The sequence below is a fragment of the Haliaeetus albicilla genome, chromosome Z, assembly GCF_947461875.1.
Source record: "Haliaeetus albicilla chromosome Z, bHalAlb1.1, whole genome shotgun sequence".
NCBI classification, from domain to species: domain Eukaryota; kingdom Metazoa; phylum Chordata; class Aves; order Accipitriformes; family Accipitridae; genus Haliaeetus; species Haliaeetus albicilla.
In genome coordinates, this window is record NC_091516.1 from 446,621 (window position 1) to 467,549 (window position 20,929).

The 20,929-nt window shown below is 35.0% G+C and overlaps 1 protein-coding gene across 5 annotated transcripts in view; it reads left to right on the forward strand.

The window, feature by feature from the left end:
* Positions 1-20,929, forward strand: part of SPEF2 (sperm flagellar 2) — a 74,054-nt gene that overhangs the window by 39,796 nt on the left and 13,329 nt on the right. For 3 of the 5 annotated variants that reach the window (XM_069776447.1, XM_069776448.1, XM_069776449.1), the window contains exons 20-29: positions 579-706; positions 812-950; positions 3,394-3,531; positions 6,017-6,177; positions 7,029-7,212; positions 8,002-8,167; positions 11,128-11,250; positions 14,056-14,194; positions 15,522-15,751; positions 18,144-20,695. In XM_069776447.1, the coding sequence (XP_069632548.1) occupies positions 579-706; positions 812-950; positions 3,394-3,531; positions 6,017-6,177; positions 7,029-7,212; positions 8,002-8,167; positions 11,128-11,250; positions 14,056-14,194; positions 15,522-15,751; positions 18,144-18,166 (1,431 nt within the window). In that variant the 3' untranslated portion in view covers positions 18,167-20,695. Of the gene's footprint in view, positions 1-578; positions 707-811; positions 951-3,393; positions 3,532-6,016; positions 6,178-7,028; positions 7,213-8,001; positions 8,168-11,127; positions 11,251-14,055; positions 14,195-15,521; positions 15,752-18,143; positions 20,696-20,929 lie in introns of those variants that run through there. The other 2 variants (XM_069776450.1, XM_069776451.1) reach the window with 2 other exon arrangements.

A 20,929-nucleotide genomic window follows, 5' to 3' on the forward strand; every position in this document is an offset into this window, starting at 1 on the left:
GTATTTGAGAAGTAGATTTGAAAGGTGCATAATGATACTTTGTATTTTGTTCTGTAATTCTTTTCCTAATATTTACCAGTTTTGCCTTCATGACTGCCATTAGCTTGCATATGCTGGGTTTCCTATGGCCATGGGCCTTATTTTGTTCTTCATGACAGTCAGTCAGTCAAATGTCACTTTTGCAATACTATACGATCAGATTAGATTTTTACCAGCTTGAACAGTTGTGTACCACCAAATTTTGATACTTAAGTACTCACTTAGTACTTATCTTCACTAAACTAATCTTCACTTAGTTAATGAGTATATCCAAACCCACAGATATTGGAGGAATTGCTGGAATTTCCCATTCATTTTGAGTACTGCCACTTTTGTCCAAAGAAAAGCACAGGATAAACTACATGTTGGTACAGCGTCTATGATCAGTTGTAAATAGTTGTAAAGCAAAAGAAATATACATTAAAAAAAATCAGTAATATGATGTAATGAAATAATCTTTCTTATATTTGCTAATGCTACAGCTAAATGGGTTACCAAGAAATATATCAATTAATTTTGATGTTTTCAAAAATTCACAGGAAATACCTGATTTTTTAGTACCTTACTGGGAAATGGTAGAACATGCATATATGAATACCATCAAAACTATACTTAGATGTCTAAGGGATGAACAGCACTCTGTGATTTATTACATAGCAGACATTAGGTGAGTAGAAACAGTGGCTTATTACATCAATATTAGTATTTTATATTTTTTATGTGGCATTCTAAATGCCTTTAACACCAAAATTATTTTTGCCATAATTTACAGAAAAAAATTCCAAGATTATTTGAAGCATCCAGACCATAAGCAGGAGTTTGTATCTCAGTGGCAATCAGATTATAATTCAATTGCTGATGACCTGCGAGAAGATGAGGAAACAAAAGCAGAACTACACCAAAGAGTTACTGTAAGTATATGGCGAATGTTATTATATACCCTAAAGTCTTATTCACTGTATACAAGCTCGATGTAACATGAATGATATTATTTACATCTTTTTCCTTTTTACCACTCCTCTTAAACTAATTCACTTCCTCTTGCATATAAAGTGTTCTTCACAGTTATTTCTCTGGGGTTTGGCCATATCTTTCTTATGTTTTGCTTCTTTTTTTAGGTTATACTGTGGTATTCTGGCACATTGTAAAATAAATATTTCTCTGCATTCTTTTTTTTTATGTTTTATGGTTTTCAGAGATCTTACTCACAATTTGGGCATTTCTATCACATTCTAACAAATCTTGGCAGTCAGTTAGTTTTTCCATAAATGATATATGGTAATATATGTTTTCTAAAACTGATTCATACAAAGTACAGAGAATTTCTTTGAAATGTTTTGATTCAGGTAGAGCTTTGCTAGGTCATACATGTCCTGAGAGTTCTTTTTCACAAAAATCCATAGGACTAAAGGTCCTAACAAGTTTAACACAGGCAGGAAGTAGAGCTGTCTTTGAATTTATTAGATTCGTATTTCAGAACAGACTTTTAGTTGAAAACAGATTTTTAGTTGAAATCATATCAGGAAATGCTCCAAGAAAAGGAAAAAAAAAAATGCTAGCGACATTGTTAGTTGAAGGGAACATTGGTGGAATCATGGATGAATTCACTGAGATGGAAAAAGCAACGGACCTCCTTTTGTATAGCATTATTTCAATAGAATGAAGTAGAGGACTTAAAAATCATCATCACACAGGAGCAGGTGTTCTGGCAGGACCTGTGGCCCATGGGGGACCCATGCTGGAGCAGTACGATCCTGGAGTACTGCACACAGACAAAGGGACCAATGCTGGAGCAGTTCTTGAAGAACTGCAGCCCATGGGAAAGACCCATGTTGGAGAAGTTCATGAAGGACTGTATCCATGAGAGGGACCCCCCGCACTGGAGCAGGGGAGGAGTATGAGGAGGAAGGAGTGGCAGAGACAGTGCATAATGAACTCACCACAACCCCCCCATTCCCCTCCTCCATGCACCACTTGGGGACAGGAGGCAGAAGAGTCAGGAATGAAGTGGGGCCTAGGAAGAAGAAGGGGTGGGGGAAATGTGTTTTTAGTTTTGTTCTATTTCCCACTGTTCTGCTCTGTGACTAATTGGCAATTAACTAAATTAATTCCCTGAAGTCAAATCTGTTTTGCACATGACCGTAATGGGGAAGTGATCTCTCCCTCATCATCTTGAACCACAAACTTTTCGATCATATTTTCTCCCCCTGTCCTGTGAGGAGGGGGAGTGATAGAGCAGCTTGATGGACACCTGTCAGCCAGGCAAGGTTGACACACCACTGCAAAACAGATAAGTTGTATGCGTATATCTTTTTTATTCATAGCGTATCCTTACGTGTATATCCTACAATGTGGACAGCCATGAATATCTGATAGCCTTCACCTTGGCTACCTTCACTGATGTGTTATTTAGCCCAAGGACTACTCATTTGTCAGCTTCCCTGTGCCTTTTGTCTAACAGAGGACAAATGGATTTGTCTGAAGTCTTTGGACAAGGGAGAGAAATAAGATCTGACATATTAGGCTGAGACCAAGACCTGGTGAATACGGAATCACTTACCACCTGAAGTCTAAACTCATTGCAGGGCTAGTAGTCTGGAGTATGTTTTCTCTTGACCCCAAAACAGGTCAGGTGGTGTAGAACTGCTTGGAGCCCAAGAGATAGTTCATCTTAGCCTACCTTAGCACTGCATTTAACAACACTCTTCTCTTCCCATCACCTCTTATTATTTAGAGGTCTGTCTCACTATTTCCATGCAGAGATGGCAATGGAGAGCAGAGGGTTTGCATGCATGTTGTATGCTTAGTATGTCTTCAGTGCTGTCAGTGAGCCACATAGTGCTGTTATTAGATATAGGTGAAGAGCACTTAGTTATAAAGAACATTAAAGAAAAATGTCATGGAGCTGTCCAAATTGGAAGAATACTTGAGTGTTGACACAATTTTCTCAGAATTTTTCATATTGCACATCCCCTTATTCTTCTTCTAAGTGTATTAGCAAACCATTCAACTGGAAAGCTATTGGTGCAGTTGGGAGCTTAGCTATTCATATTTTTACATCTTTGTCTAGCCTAGATAGGTCTTCTCTGCCTGAGGAAAGCAAGGCAACCTACACATTCATCTCACACCTTTGTATTCTTTTCTCTGGCACATTTGTAAAGCTAATTTCTTTCAGCTGTCTGTAAGCATATGACTTCTTGACCAGGCTTTGACATCTATAACAATAAAGAAAAAGCCCCAAATGAGAAGATGCCCTATGCACAGGCAAAGCCCCACAATTTTTAATAATAAATATAAAAAGGGTATTTAAGTTTTCATTCATAGTTATTTCTCATATTTGATTTTGTGTTTTAGGACTTAAGAGATCTTCTCTGGGATATCTGTGATAACAGAAGGGAAGAAGCAGAGCAGGAACGCACTGATATCATGAATGATGGCTGGCTACTAGATCATAGGGGGATTGCTATGAACCATTTCTTTTCACTTATGCAGGTATGGATCCACTATGGAGTTTGCAATGAAAGGGGACAATGAGTTAGATTTGGAGGACAGTAAGCCTCAGAGGAATTTCATACAGTTGGCTCCAAATAATTGAGCGATTGAGAATTAGATAAGCAAATTTTCATGCCTCTTCTTCATTTATCTAGAAAGTTAAGAGACAAAAAGCAGATGACATTCCATACATTTAACTGGCAGGCAGAAAAGGTTAAGAAAAATACCATTGTTATTGTCCAACCCCCAAACTTTCAATCTGCAGTGTATAGGTCTACTTTTTGCAATTTTATCAGTACAGTGAATCATCTGAGTTTTGTAACAGAAATGTTAGAGCTGTTTATCTTTCTGTGATCATATCAACATCTGCTCTTAATTTACAAATTACAGAATTCACTGCTGTTGTAGACCAACATGCTGTTAATGTTGTCCTGTATTTCCCATATCAAAAAATTATTTCAGTTGTAACTTCACCAATGTGGCTTGAAATTTTATGTACAGACTGAAAAAAAAATTGCAAGGAATGTTTGTGAGAATGTGATGTCATTGGTAGCTTTTAATAAAATCCATTCAAATATAACACACCTTTCACACAACTAACTTTAAAGTTTTCAAGAGACCATCTTCAGTTAGTTGGCTCTCCCCTCCCCCACATTAAGCCTTTCCTCTCATTTGGTCTGATTATTAATTACTTTAGTAAAGTAAGATTTCCCTGTGACTCCTGTTCTAGGAGTGGGTATGCATAAATTTGGTTTATGGCTGGACTAGACTGGGATAGACTAGACTAGACAGGCTTTTATGTAAACTGAGTGACCATTCTGTGAAAGTTTTGGCAACTTTAAAGAAGACAATGAAACCAGTGCTTTAAACATGTGCAGTGTGATGCTAATTTGGCCGAAAAATTGGGCCTAAGCAGCTTAGGGTGGGCTTCCTCCCCTTTAATCCTCTGTGTTATTTTTATACGTTTAATAAACAAGGGAGCCACTCTTTTATTTCATATGAGTGTTGTGGTAATTTATGTAAGGTTTGTGAAGTAGTCAGTTGCTATAGTAAGGAAATTATTAACTCTGTTTTCAAAAAGTCTAAATAATGCCCTAAGTAAAGACTTAAGGCCACTGACTAAAGAGAGAGGTTGAAATATGAAATAACTGCTGACTAACTGAACCACATTCATCTGGTAATTAGGATATTTATAGGACTGAGTATTTAAAAAATATATCTTGAATTATATGCATGAGACCCAAATTAAAGTAATACTGCTGAGCTTAAATCTTTTATTTTTCTCCTTTATATTCATGTATAACTTTGCAATCCTAATTCTCTTCTAGCAGAATTTCATGGATATGTATGATGCAGTCCAGTGGAGATTCACTATGAATCTAATTTGATATGTCATGTGTGGATATGCAAAATAGCTATTTAAAATTACAAATGCATGTATTAACCATGTATAAGCATTTTTTTCCTAAAGAAAAATGCAAAGTAAACCATTTTTACTTTCTTTACTTAGTATATACTCCCCCAAATAAATGAATTATTAATGCTAGAACTACAGAACTATAAATATAATTACTATATCTTTATATTATGGCTTTGTTTGAGAAGCAGCCAAAAATAGGCTTCTTTGGTCTTGAGCTCTCCGTCTGTGGGTTTTTCTGTGGGAAGTTACATGTATTCCCCAGGTGGTTCTGTTACTGTATAAACACATAGATTTGTATAAATGCCTTTTATCAGATTTCTTTTCACCTTTCTGGGTACACACTGTTATACTAGAATGTATTTTCTCCTTAACTTATGGATAAGTGCTGGTTTACACCACAAAGGTTTTATCCTTTGTTTTGCGAATGTGGTTTTGTGCATTTTCCCATGAATATTTTGTACTGTTTTGTCAGTTAGAAACTAAGACCATACTGTATCAATAAATCAAAACATGACAGGTGTTAAATGTTTTTTGAATCTTACTTGATTTCTTCCAAGATGATTCACACAAAAAGATCTTCAAGACACTTAGGTGTGTAAAGACTGTTGATTTCTTTGTTCCAGAAAAAAAGTATGGCTTTTAATATTTTCTCCATCACTTAACCATTTTTATTTTATGCTATTAAGGATTTTTTTTCTTTTGAACAAAAAGGTCCCTATAATTTGTTGGTACTAGTATACTTGCTACTATAGAAATACATATATATAAAAATATATTGTAATTAAATTTAATGCATCAAACATTATTTATTGTAAATAATTTTTCCTTTTCTAACAACAAAGATTTTTATTAATCCTTAGAAATACCAGTGTGAAGACACTATAGGTGCAAATAGAAGTATGCATTGAATACACTATAAATTTTCAAACAAATATGGTTATGTTTCTTGCTCTCCCTCAGACACTTAGGTTTTAGAATTGCTTATGCTATCATGTATTTAAAAATGTATCAGAAATTTGTTCTGTCTTGTTTTGAATTGCAATCTTTCTATCCTTTCTTCTTGAGGTTGAAGTGGATCGTTTCCAAGATACAAAGAGACTTCTTCATGACTATTATAGGGCAATGGAAGGAAAAATCCCAACAGATGACATTCAAGATTTTACTAGAATCCCATTGTTAGATATTTTTGATGTAGAACAGAAAGAAGAGCAAAACAAATCAAGAAGGTAGAAATGCATTACTGAATTATACAAATATCAACAAATACAATGCACTGGTACCTTTATGGTGGGTGCATGTGGAAATGGATGTGTGTATATTTCAAAGGATGGGGAAATAAGAATTTTTAACTAGGGATTATAGTCAAATTATGAATCTTGAATCATGTTATAGGTTTAATTTTTCCCTGATTCTTTACTGATTTACCTATATAATTTTCATTAATGCATCTCTGAATTATAAAACATTTTAAAATCTGCATTTGAAAGAGATCTGCTGTAGAAATGTTTCCTACTTCCCCCCGGAATTGCTGACAGTTTCCAGCACAATCCTCACATAACTAACGTAAATATTATTATGGAACATTAACAGGTTTAAAATTTGCACCAACAAACATAATTAAATCAGTTATCTAATGACAAATATAAATCAAGGTTGCCTACAAAGATGCACAAAACTGAATGCCATATTAAAAGGTAAGGGATACCACCAAATAATTCAAATATCAAAAATGCTGTCAATATTGACACTTGCTTTTTTAAAATACTTACAGTTCATTTAGAAACTATCTGAGTAATGAGTCTGTGCTTCTAGCCCTTGTGGAATATATCAGCAGATCACACAGTCATTTGATATAGTTTTAACCATCTATTATTATTCCTTAACTTTGGTAGTTAAACTAGACAGTTTTCTTGTCTTACACCACTTTTGGTCATAAGGAAAGTTCATCCCTTTTCTATTGCTATGGCAAATTTTGAAAATAGTATTCTCATTCTCTTAGCATATTCTCCAAAGTAGTTACAAATTAACACTTTTTATAAAGGGGAGTGTGAATTATGCCTTATATTTTATTTTTAAGGATTCCTCTAGTTTCTTGGAAACTGCCTTCACCAGAAATAAATATTACCAAGTCAAAAAGCAAGGGAACTCTACAGAAGAGTGCTAAGGATGAGAATTCTGAGAATGGAGTGGCCACTCTGGGGAAAGATGAAAATCTTATTACTGATACATGGCAAACAGCAGTAACAGCAGTATCAAATATGGTAAGGAATGTTTTATTTACTTCAACATTTCTGGATCAGACAGTCAAAGTTTCCCATTCAGTAGGCAGCCTAAACACACAGTCTACACATTGTATATCTCAATTTGATGCCTCTTGCTCCACCACTGATATTTCCATTGAATAGGTTTGTGTTTCTATGAGGAAAATGTCGGAATCTCTGTATTATCAGCACCTCTGTATTTATAACTGATCCTTTCATTCCATTACTGAGAGAAATAATTTGAATGTTGACTCTATATATCTACTTCTTCCGTGATAAACTCTTCCCTTATCCCTCAATAGAAGCGCGAGAACGGGGACAAGTTTTATCCTGTGATGCAACGTTTGCTCAAATCTTGCACAACTTAAAAAGCTATGATTACATTCTTTTTTATATATAGCTAAAAGCAAATTAGGCGGGCTTTTCAAATGATTGGTTTCTCGGTTCACTTCTTCTTCTCTGTTAATTTTAAAATAAGTTAATTTCTGCACCCTTACAGTATAACTGTAGCCTTGCTTTCCATACTGTTGATTCTTATATTTCTCACTTTTTCCTAGAGTACAGGTAATGGATTACAAGAATTAAAACCATTCTCTCTCTGTCTTCCATTTTTGCTGTAGAATTTTATTTTTGATAAATAATCAAAATGTAATAAATTTTATTAGTTAAAATGTCTCCTATGTTTTATTTAAGTCTCAGCACGTACTTTCAGCAAGTATAGGCTATTTAAAACAGTAGTTGTACTGTGTTGATACTATGTACTTTACTATGTGTGACTATGGTGTCAAGGTAACAGCTGAAATACAGTCTAAAGAAATGGAGGAGGAAAAAGAACATCAGCAGCTAGAACTGAAAGAAGATCTGAAATCTTCACGGACACTGTCAGGCAAAGCTGCTGGGAAAGATGCCAAAGATACCAAAAAGCTTTCTCCGAAATCAGCTACTAAAAAGAAAGGTATTTGAAATGTAGAATTTGTTTTAGCAGTGCTTGAAATTAGTGAAATGTAAATATGTCAGTAATACAGAAAAGAGTAATCCAAGACATTTAAGTTGGATTTAATTTCTCTTTTGAGATGTCAAGTGTGACATATCAATGTGAAAAGCTGGTAGTGCAGAGGCTTTTGAATGGCAATTGCACTTACTTAATCATATGTGTTGTCTTTATTATTATGTAGTAATAAATGTTCTAAATAGAACCTAGAAAGTAAGTATTAATTTTTCTCCATGTGCTGTTTTGGAATTGAACAGTTAGAACTAGTTTATCAGATTAAATAAAATTCCATTAAATTCTGCCTACTTGCCAGCCATAATGCAAAATATTTCAAATATTAAAATAAAAGTACTGGAATAGAATGGATAAATTATCCAATACCCCAAGATATTTTGGAATTAATTTATCAGCCATATAGTAGCATGCATCTATCAAGGTCCATCATTTTTATATATAACTGTAATGTGGTGTAAATAAAGAACATAAAATCTAATGGCATATGTAGTCCTAAGAAAGAGCAGATTGCCACTGAGGTAGATCTTGTTCATAGGCCTGGCAAGAATCTGCCCAACCAGGTGAGAATACAAATTTTTTTTGCAAAAGAGAAACAGACCTAAAAACCTCTATCTTTTTAGCCTAGCAATTCAGGCAGTCTGTTGGAAGGAATTCTGCCATGCAATGCTGTTTATACATTTTTTCATAAATACTTCCTTGAGCAGGTAGTGGTTTAAGTAACTTCCACTTCTTTCTGCAAAATGTCATAGCTCCAGCAGGAAGCAAGGCTAGTAGCCTAAACCTTGTATCTTTTGTAAAGACATTCCACGTAGCAAGAGAGGGGCTTAAGCCCTGTGGGTGTGAGGGTAGCCTGAAATTCAGGTACTCCATTTCCAAGTGAGAAAGCTGTAACTGCAGAGTTACTATGCATAAAGCAGCTGACTTTTTTTCTTTGACATGAAGGACATTTTATTTGCACTGTACTCAGTGCTCTCTCTCTGGTTGATTCTGCTCATAGTACAGTGAACAAGTATAGCCCTGCAAATACTTAGCCACATGGATACCTAATTTGTGAGCCCCAGGGAGCCTTAGGTGTGTGCTTTGCATCTCAGTCCAGCCAAGAGAGTAGCAAGTTTTCAGATTTCTAGAAAAGCTTTGTGATAAAAAATCAGCAGCTGTCACCTGTTGTATGCTAAGTTTGTGGTTTGCTTCTTGGAACTAAATTTTTGTTCAGACCTGGTACTAGATGACTTACCTGAAGTCACAAAACTATAAAGTGACAGAACTGCAGCCAGAACTCAGCTGTGTATTCCTCATGGTAGAAGATGAAGTGTCAACTAATGTGTCTGTAACTGAAGTATCAACCTTGATTTCATGCCGAATGCAGTGTTGCTGTAGTGCTCCTGTAACAGAATAATTCCCTAGGATACAGCTGTAGGCTGGTAACTGAGTGATACTACTTATCACATGTACTTTTAACACTTCTAGATTTGATCATTTGCTTTAAGTTGACCTTAGGTATCATGCAGATGTCATTATTTTTTTCTGTAACATCTCCATCTGCTCTTCTTCTTGGACAAAGCAGTTACAAATATTTTAATATTTTTGAGTTATAGTCAAAGTGTTGGGACTGCAGAATTTCATGCAATCTTTAAAAACATAATCAAATATCAATGTCTGTTCATTGATATGTAAGTTAAAACAAGCTGCAAAAGCAGCTAACAGAATGGCTTAGAAAAGCATGAAATAACATACCTCTTTTTTTTTTTTCTTCTGACATATTATGATTTTTTTTAAAATAGCTTCATTGTTCTTTTCACTGCTTTGATGGTAACATGATATTTACTAACATAGCATTTTTACTACAGTTTGCTAAACTTGAATTTGCTGTAGAAGGAATAACTATTATTCAAAAGAGGTTTATTTATGTACTGGTTGTGATAAATTGGTAGAGATTAGGGTAAAAGAGATCATTTTGGTCATCTAGGATCACGACAGAGGCACACCTACCAACGGCATCCTGGCCTGTATCAGAAATAGTGTGGCCAGCAGGAGCAGGGAGGTGATTGTTCCCCTGTACTCAGCACTGGTGAGGCTGCACCTCGAGTCCTGTGTTCAGTTTTGGGCCCCTCACTTCAGGAAAGACATGGAGGTGCTGGAGCGTGTCCAGAGAAGGGCAACCAAGCTGGTGAGGGGCCTGGAGCACAAGTCTTGTGAGGAGCGGCTGAGGGAGCTGGGGCTGTTTAGTCTGGAGAAGAGGAGGCTGAGGGGAGACCTTATCGCTCCCTACAACTGCCTGAAAGGGGGTTGTAGTGAGGTGGGTGCTGGTCTCTTCTGTCAGATGGCTGGAGGTAGGACAAGAGGAAATGGCCTCAAGTTGTGGCAGGGGAGGTTTAGAGTGGCTATTAGGAAAAATTTCCTTACTGAAAGAGTTGTCAGACATTGGAATAGGCTGCCCAGGGAAGTGGTGGAGTCACCATCCCTGGAGGTGTTCAAAAAATGCGTAGATGTGGCACTTCAGGACATGGTTTAGTGGGCATGGTGGTGTTGGGTTGACAGTTGGACTCGATGATCTTAAAGGTCTTTTCCAACCTATACGATTTTATGATTCATGATCTTCATTTAGAAATACATTTTAGGGTGCTATTTAATCAATTTTAAGACAGTTGTATATGCTGAAGTAATTTTATGCGGTGTTAATCTTAGCATGTCTTGCAGATGTAAATCACATTTGAAGAAATCTAAATATGCTATGTGGACATAAGACACCTGAGTAACCCCGCTTTGTATTCTCATAAATGGTCACATCAAGTAAGGTGGAAAGTGCCATTTTTCATTTTAAAATATTTGCTGTCTTGTGAGTGCCTGTGTAGAGATACACAAACTTACCAGCAATGTCCAAAGACGGTGAGAGGTCTATTTTCTTGCAGGACCACCTTCCACTGCATCTGTGGTTGAAGTCAGTCCAGCTCCTATAACCCCAGAGGAATTAAAGAAACGAAAACTGACACTTAAGATAAAGCAAGAATATTTCAGTGCTTTGAAACATGAAGGTATGTTACTATTTTGTTACTTATGTTGGAGGCTGATTGTTATTCCTAATTTAGGTAGTGTAGTAGTCAAACTAGCCAGAAACTCAAGGGAAAATGGATGGATGGATAAGTAAGAAAAAGGAGGGTAGAGAAAGGAGTGTCTGGAGAAATCAGGAATTTTTTTAGGGTGGTAGTCATCAGTGATTTTGTGGTGAATATATTTAAACTAGAAATGTGTTTTTCATTCTTGTTTTTGTTCTCTTCTATTTAATTTCATTTAATTTCATTTTCCATGACTAAGCAAGTACTCATTATGACAGAGTAAGTTTCATATAGGTGGTTAGCCACTCATCAGTATTCGATTAAATTGAATTCAGTATTTGAAATGTTTTGATCTGGGAAAGAATTTGTTGGCAATGATGTATTTCATTGATGCTCTTCTCTCTGATTCCCTCTTCCTTCAGCTGCATGGGATTCAAGCAGCAAGGCACAATTTTGTTTATTCTTACAAACTCCTTTCCAGACAAACCCTTCCAAAAGCTACATATTGTTCAGTCATTCTGTCTCTTTTTCTGTCTTATCAAATAACTTCCAAGCCAACTGGACAATTTCAGCCAAAAGTAGATGTCTGAAAAACAGAAGTCCCAAGTCAAAAATACATTGAAATTTTTTTTGAAGATGGGTTTAGACTAGATGGAAAAGACCTCTTTCTCTCTAAAGGGAAGACAGAACCTAGCCATTAGATACTCTGTTTGGCAACAGTTGGCAAGCCCATCATCATGTATGTTACCTTCTCAGCAGGCTAACTTTTGCATGGTATTTACTATGTAAAGTAGAGGGCAAACATCAGTTAATGAACAAACCGCAAATTCATAAGGCTTCCTTAGGTCCACACCAGACCAAATGCTTGTGCACCTACCACTTTCAGCATGGTTTAATCAAAAAAGCAGCATAGGAATAAATATTCTAAGATTTTGGGATAATGAGGAGAGGAATGGTAGTAACTTTGAACATCCTAATATATGAAGATTAATTTTAGTCATTCATTGACATGTTTTGTTTTCTTGAGGTTGCTTCATTTTCATCTTATACTTAACAAAAAAGCCAAGATAAGAATCTAAGGAAGACTAAACATGTTGAGCTATATTTCACAATTGCACAGGCACGTAGCTGGTACATTTGAGGATCATAGTTTCACTTGCAGCTATGGTAACTGGATGCTTGTGCTTTTGGTTATACAGATATATAGAGACTAGCAAAGTCACTAGTTGTGGACAGTTGCTAAGTTTTTAAAGTTGATTTCATATTCCATTTCTCTGTTGCATCAATGTGCCTTGCCTTTTACTCTGGTACTGTTAAGAGAGCAGCTTTATCAGCGGCCTGTGCAGTACCTGCTTCTGAAAAGGCAGGGAGACAAAAAATGTCATACACTTATCTTTGTAACATACTGATAGCAGCTACTCAAAGAAAATGCAGAGAAGTCACAAATAAGGCAGCCTTAAACTGTATTAAAGAAAGGTGATTAGACAGGCACAAAGCATCCTCTGAGGTACTTTCAGTTACTTAGAACCTTTATTCTTATGTCTTTGCCATCAAATAAAGTAACCCTTTATGAGACCCAAATCCATTCTGTGTTTAAAATTTTGAATGTCAACTCTTTCTTGCTCAAAAGAGAAAGTGTGCAGAGTTGTATTCTGCTGTGACTGAGAAATAACCTGAAAAGGACATGCCTTATATTTTTCAGGGTCCATCTTTCTACATTGGTTGCCCAAAGAAAGTTTCAGCCCCAAACCTAAGTAGCAGGTAGAATAAGAATTATAATGTAAATAATTTTAGTCTTTAACTTCGAATTCACTGTACCAATTACAATAAAATATTAATTATTTTAAAGATTCTGCAGTATAGAAGGTTAAATATGAAGAAAAATCAGGTAGAATACTGAATTTGCCTTCAGGATTGAAAATAATCTCTAGCTACTGGTCCTCTTTGCTTACTCTTCTTTTTAAATGCTTTGAATGTCTTTCAGTGCTTGTTCTGTGTGTTTCTCAACACATTACCTCAGCTGTCTTTTCATCCACGTGGCGTCCTTTTTGGTTTGCACATTGCTGACTTGTTCCCATTTCTTGTCCTTTTAGCTCCTTTTTTTAAGTATTAGCCTTTCAGTGAGAGACTGTTTTTTTTTTCTCAGTTCTTCCCATTCTGAAAACTAAAAATAATGACATTGTGATTTTTTTTTAAAAGTTTCATGTAAATACTCTATGCATAATTTTGGTAAAGGTTCATTATTTTCTTAGTGCTCACTAACCAAACTTTTCCAATGCAGCCTGAGTTTTATGGTATAAAATACTCATATATAGGAAGCCTGGAGCAAAACCAGTGAGGTTAATTTTAAAGGGCTGGAGGTTAGAAACAGAAAAGCAAACTTTTGTTGTGATTAACATACGTAATGATTTAGATGTGTTTTCTTTAAAGTTTATCCATAACAGGGTACTCAAACTTGCATCATTAAGCTTCTAGGTCTGTGCTTTATAGTGTTAATTTAGTTCAATGACACTGTCTACTTAAACATCCTCTGCACCTCTATATTAGTTTTATTAAGATATTTGTTACTGTGTGAATTCTGATGCTTATAGAAGACACACTTTTGTAAAACACATGGTGCAATAGGGGCGATTCTGAAAAATAATTTGTTCAAGAATATCAGAAATTAAATAAATATCTTACTGCCTAAAAAAAGGTTAACATGTTAAACTCTAGGTGCTTAAGACTGAGAATTTTCCTCAAATTTTATAAATATTAATTATGATGACATTACTGTTTAAACAGAGGTAGCCACAAAATCTCGACTAGAACTTATAAAAGAAAAAGCTTTAGCATTTGTTGAAGACCTAACAATGAAAGCAGAAGAGGCTTATAAAGATATGGAAAAGTGGCTTGGATCCAGGTTCTTGGCAGAAATGTCCAGGTAATGTATATTCAGTTGTAAACAGGAACCTTTTCAAACTAGACTATGCTAGTAGAGATAGTTGTTTATATAGAAGCAAATAATTTGAAAAACATATGTAGAAAATAATAATTTCATTTCATGAACTGGAATTTAATTTTATGTTAAATACCTGAATGGCAATATCCCATTTTTTGGATGATTAGAAGGTATTGCTGGCAGCAGTAGGGGTAATTATCAGTTCTGCTGTTTTTCTAGACTACGGATTTAGTAGATTTACGATCATCAGCAGTCAACCAGTTATTCCATTTAGCAGAAGCTTCTATATAATTTCCGTGGCTCCTGTCACTTTGGATTGTGTGATTATTTTCTTCCCTGTGCTTTACATATGCTGGAAAATTCAACCTAGTGTTATTACCACCATGTATAACATTTCTCAAAATTATTTCAAGGTCCATTAAAAAAAAAAGTTCTTCACAGTTTTTCTGTCCTAGTAAATAAAATGTGTTTGGGACCACTCTATGACACTTAGGTCATCTGACATAGAATGGCCTATGTTCATATCATTAAAGGATTTTACTCTCCAGAAGAAAGGGGTCACTTTGCCTTTTGGAAAATGTTTCTGGCCCGTACTAACTTTTGAAGTATACCTGGGACAGTGCTAGTTGATCCATGTCAGGGCAAGGCCAAGACAAGAGATGAATGTAGGATGTGAAAGCTCTAACAGTCAATACCTCAAAGAGGCTGAGCCTCTGACTTCCAGCCAGTTTTATTTGCTCTCCTGACAACAAGCACTACCAAAGACACAACAGTTACAGAACATCATGTTCTTTGACCTCATACCTCAGGCCAAACCTATGTCTAGTTGAACATTATAGAAAGCTGACATCTTTCCCTGTATAAATTGTACTCATTACACTTGAAACAGGTGTTCATATGCCCCTCCACAATGCCACTCTAGAAAGTGCTTTGTACATCTAGGATTAGGGGCAGAGCAGAAGATGAAGGTATTGGAATAGGGTAAAGGATGATTACAGATAGAACGTGTATGCTCCACCCCTATAAAATGTATGGAGTAAAGAGTCATACTTCCATATTTTTCCATCTGGTTTCTTCTGTGGCTTAGATCTGCCATTATATATATTTCTTGCCACTTTCACAAGATTTCTTGCTGCCAGAGGAGGGGTACGCTTCCTAATGATTTTGCTGAGTACAGAATTCACACACAGGATTTATAATTATTACTTCAGTAAAGCTCTCAAAGTGTAAACACATTAAAATTTGAACCTAAGTTATTAACATTGTGTATTAAAAGTATTCATTGTTTTCTGCGTTTACACTTTCATAGTGTTGAAAAGCTGATTGAGGTTGCACGACATCATATTGAGAGTTCTAGCAAAATCCAATATGAAATTACTTTAGAAGAAGCAGATTTCTTCATCAGCAGTGATGTAAAAGTGATTCCTGACCCTGTTCTATCACCACATGTTCCACACATAGAGACCTCTGGAAGTGGTACTCTAACTATTTCACAACTTACTACACTTCATAAGCAGTTTCTACAGGTGGCACCTAAAGGTAAGAAAAATTTTTCCTTTTCACTCCTGAGGGACTGTTAGTTATCTACTTAAAATTTAAACTGCTGGGAGCTACTAAACATTACTTACCTATATTGTTAAAGATTGCACTACAGTTGAAGATCCTGCTACATATAAAAGTAAAGTCATAGTGCAGAATATTGAAAATGTGAAATACCAGACCACTTGAAAGCTTTTAATGTCTTTGCTATGGGCTTTATATCCTCAAGACCACATAATTAATATTCCTCTAACAGGTGTCTCTGTAATATGTTTTTAAGAGTGGTATGTGTCATGCTTACTTTGCTTAAAGATGCAAATCTTTCACTTGTTTACAAATTCATAGCTCAGTGAACAGTGAAGCTATATTATTTTAAAACACATTTTAAAAGAAATCAGTATTTTCTTGAAACTATTACATAGGGTCTATTATAACTATTAACCATTATATTCTTCAAGTCAATGTGTGCCAGTTGTTTTGGGTGATTTGCAAGTGTTAACTCAGATATGTATTTTTTTTTCCTTTGTATGTGCATTTATTGTGTGCCTACCCTCTGATTATGGGAACCTTAGGCTTAGGATGCTTGGAAAGATTCTCTTGCAAAACTAGTTCCCACTGCTGTATAAATGTTACAAAATAATTTAGGTAAGGCAGTTTTAAACTGAGGTGGAAAGTAGTTAAACACATATTTGAAGAGAGTTTCATTACTACCAGTGTTCTATATTATAATTATAATTTTAGCATGATTGCCACTAAGATCATGAAATACAATGTGTAAACATGTACTTATGATCTTGGATCCAACTCTTCTATGTAATAAGGCCACAAAGGCACAAGGAAGTTGAATTTAATTCTTTATTCAGAAATGCTTTTCATGCATATTTATGGAGGATTTCCAATTACCTTTGAAGCATGAACCCATTGTAGGCAGAAAGATGTTTACAATTTTCGTTTAGAGAGATGCATATCATCTTATCTATAGTGTAGGAACGTGGGTGTGTATAAGCATTCCAAACTCTTCTATAGAGATTAATTTAGCAGATAGTATTGCATATATAATGCCATGTGAAACTAAAAATCTCTACATTTGTAGTCATTAGATAGTGCCACAGAGGTGAAACGCAGATACCAGTTTGACTGGTCATTCCACTTAAAAGGGATTGGTTTTTTTGCTTTTAAATAATTTATTCATTAAGATATTTAAAACTTAAAAAAATTGTCTAATAGAAACTCTCATATTCTTGACATGTTTAAGACAGAACAACTATTTTCCTCATGCATGTGTAATAATTAGCAAGAAGACAAATGAAATGTTTCTTTCTACAATATTGTCCTTCTGATAATATTATATTCACTAAACTGACCCAAGATTAATTGCACAGCTATCCAAAAAGGTAAATATCTTGACTTAATAGTCACCAGACAGTAGAAGAACGCTGTTGCATGTTATCTGGGACAATGGTGAGGAATTATTGTTTAAAATAAGGTCCCAAAGAACATGCAACAGCATTCTTGTACTGTCTGGTGACTATTAAGTCAAGATATTTATCTTCTTGGATAGCTGAATTAGGATGGGAAGCACAAGCTGTGCAAGTCATCTTTAAAATACTTTCATTCTGTTACACACTTTAAGACCACATAAATCATATCCCAGATTTCCTAAGGCAACCACTCCCTTTCATTATAGAGACTCCACAGGACCAGTTAAATCCTTCCTCTCCTAAAACATCAGGAAGATTTTTCACATCCTCTTGTTCAATAGAATGCTCAACAGAAAAACATGCCTCCTTAGTCGTTAGTGTATTGCTGAACAAAAGAGGGAAAAACACTAAAGCACCCGACACACTGGCAGTGAAAACTGTTTGACAGCAGCTCTAAAGGAGATACAAGAATGTAACAAACTAACCCCTGTCTTGGATAACCTGTAAACAGAACTAAATTTGCTGCCAAATATCTTAGTCTTCTAATTCTTACCTAAGCAGTCCTCTGAGCATTCATAATGGAAATCCACACAAATGAGCACATGAGGCATAGACTATAGGGCAAGTCTAAATTGAATAAATCTACCAATCTTCTGTACTATCTAAATAGCAAAATTCCTAAAGTTGTTCTGAAAATGGAATATTAGGCTTATTTTCTATAGCATTATGGAGATTACACGAAGAAGAATTTTACCCAGAAATCCAAGCAAAACAAAGAATAACAAAGGAGAAATTATTATGTTGGAAGAAATAAATATGTAAACAGTTTTCTCACACGGTATTTGGTCAAAAGGATGTCTTTTCAAGATATGTTTAACAAATTGCCAAAATGAAAGCAAAAAGTGGGAATGCCAATATACTTAAAAATTGTTTGGTATTTACAAAAGAAATCTTATAAAAATTGTAAACAGTGTTGTGTTTCCTAGGAATTTAAAGTTTTAAAGAACTGCCGACTCATCACAGACAACTTTGTTCTATCCTGCACACTTGGTTCTCCATTGAAGCACATTGCTCACCATTCTAAACTCCGATGGACAGAAAATACAGCCTATGCTGGACCTTTCTACCTACTGACCCAGTCTTTCATTTGATAAGGAAATACTTAAATTACTATTTTTTTTATTAATCCAAGTGCCATTGCCCAAACTCAAGGTGGCTCTGCAGTATTTGTTGATTTCAGTAACTCCTTTGATCAACTTGATGACAGTGCTTTAATATATTGCCTCAGGAATGCGCTGCTTTTTTATAGGAAGAACTGTGGCAGGTCTTAAATGGAGCTACTAACACTTTTTTTTCTTTTCTTTTCTACAGTCTCTTTGGATGTGTCTGTTCTTATCAACAAAATTAAACTAACCATCTATTAGATCTCATCTCCTTTGATTCTCTTTAGGACTATATTCTTCCTATGACCACATCTATTGTCAATTCAATTAGCACACATCTGGAATGTCTCAATTTTCTTCTAAAGGTGCTTCAGAGAATGCAATTTTGGTAATGTTTTGTATTATCAAACAGATCAAACCAGATTCTATCCCAGACTTTTGTTCTCCATCTTATGACTGAATTACACAAGGGAATTTTAAATTTTATTCATTTTTTCACAGTCATGATCCTCATGAACCATTCCAGTTTGAATTATAGAACTGATTATTCATCAGAAATAAACTTCCGTCAGGTTTAAAAAACTTCTATATCCAATATCCAGAAAATGTTTAAAATGCTTATTTATAAAACTATAAAATACTCTGCTAAAATGTGAACCAGTAAAACCTAGAGGACAGCCTATGACCAAATTGTATTGCTATTATATTTCAAATTGTAGATTTGTCAATTGAGTTTTAGTGTGTTGCTAGATTTGGAACAGATAGGCAGATTAAAGTGTGCATCTAGTTTGGCTAAAATTTTACCTTTTTAATAGAATATTTTGTTGAGTGGAACAGTCAGAATTATATGCTGATCCTGAATAATGTCTGTAGATTATGCTTTCTCTTCCCAAGTGCTTTTGTAGAAACAATTCAAGAGCTTAAAATGGTAATCCTCATGACCTGACTTGGATGTGAAGAGAGAGTGAAGTCCATATGTGAGCACAGAAAGTTCATCATCTCTAACTTCTCTTTTCTAAGACTATATTTCTTTTCAAAACTTGAAAATAAGAAGAGTTAAGTTTGTAGACAGAGGAAATATCTTTTGCTAGACAAATTATATAGATAGAAAATGCCTAAACTTTGGGGATATAAAGCCCTTAATCAGAGATCCAGAATAGATAGAATACCTCTCCCTACAGATAATGGAAAATTTGGTAATTCTACTGACAGTTTCACTTACACGTCCTGTTATGTCTCTTACTAAATCATGTATGTTATTTAATTTCAGAAGTCTCTGACTGTTTGCCTATGGTGTTCAAAAATCTGTGTATCCAGTTACTTTTATGAAAGATATTTAATGTTTGTATATGTTTCTGTGCATTTGAATATATATATATACAAATATTAAGATTTCAATCAGCATGATTGTGCAGCAACAGGCATACCTTACTTTGTGTGATTCTAAATTTAAAAACCCAATTCTTGCTAATTAGTGAAGATTGGACATACAACATAGCAGATTCAGTAATAATTAGTGAATAAATGAAGTAAATATTTACAGTGGAAATCACCTGCAGGGGTTGATGAGAATCTCAATATCTTGCAGGAAATTAATCATATTTTTGCGACTCCTGTCTTTTTCATCTAAGGACAGAAGTAGCCCATATTACTAGCTTTTAGACTACTAAAGTTAGATGAACATGATTCAGCCTCAGGGTTTATTTCACTCATCCATCCCTTATAGCATTGCTACAGACTCTGGTGCATAACTTGCATAGATCATCATCCAAACTTCTAGTCAGAAATTGCTATGGAAACATTTTTCTCAGTGAAAATGGCGAAGAACAGGAATCTGTTGAAATGTTTTGGTAAAATCTGATGAAAAGGGAGTAAAATGTTAACATAATTCTCATCTCTATTATAGGTTTACAATTTCTTCATATTTTGTTGCCTGTTTAAATTTGTAATCTGAATCTTTACTACAGATCCTCGATTTAGGGAAATACTTTCATATGTATGAAAATATTCTGCTGACTTGTGTATCATTAAGAAATAGTCTCATTTGTATATCTGTGCCTTATAAATGAAGCGTGGTGGTTGCTCTTTATTTCTTATGTCCCTTTAAAACGTCAGTCCTGGTTCACAGGGTACACACCTGGTGTACACTTATGCTGCTGTCATTCTTAATGCTCCTTTTTTAATGTTTATTTTTCTGTTTTTGGTTTCACTCATGGTCATACTCTTGATTTCTTTACTAATTTTTTGCATTTGTTTATTATGTTTCTGCACTGGTTATTGAAACATGTAAATGCTTGTCAGTGTCACCTTGTGTATCAGTGAATGATACTGACTTTTAAAAAGATTTTCATGAAAAACAATTCTACATTGTGTAGCTTTTTCTACATTAGTTTTTATTTTTATTTCATTGATGACAAACGTTTATGTGAAAAAGAGGTTGCTTCAGAAGTAGTAGACTGGCCTTCTTTTGCATCCTGTGTTCTTTCCATAGAACCACTGCAAAAATCCCACCTTTTCCCATGTTCCCAGTTTCCTCCCACTAGTCCTCCTGTTCCTTTTCATGTCTGTTAGCCTCATTTAAAAAAAAAACAAAC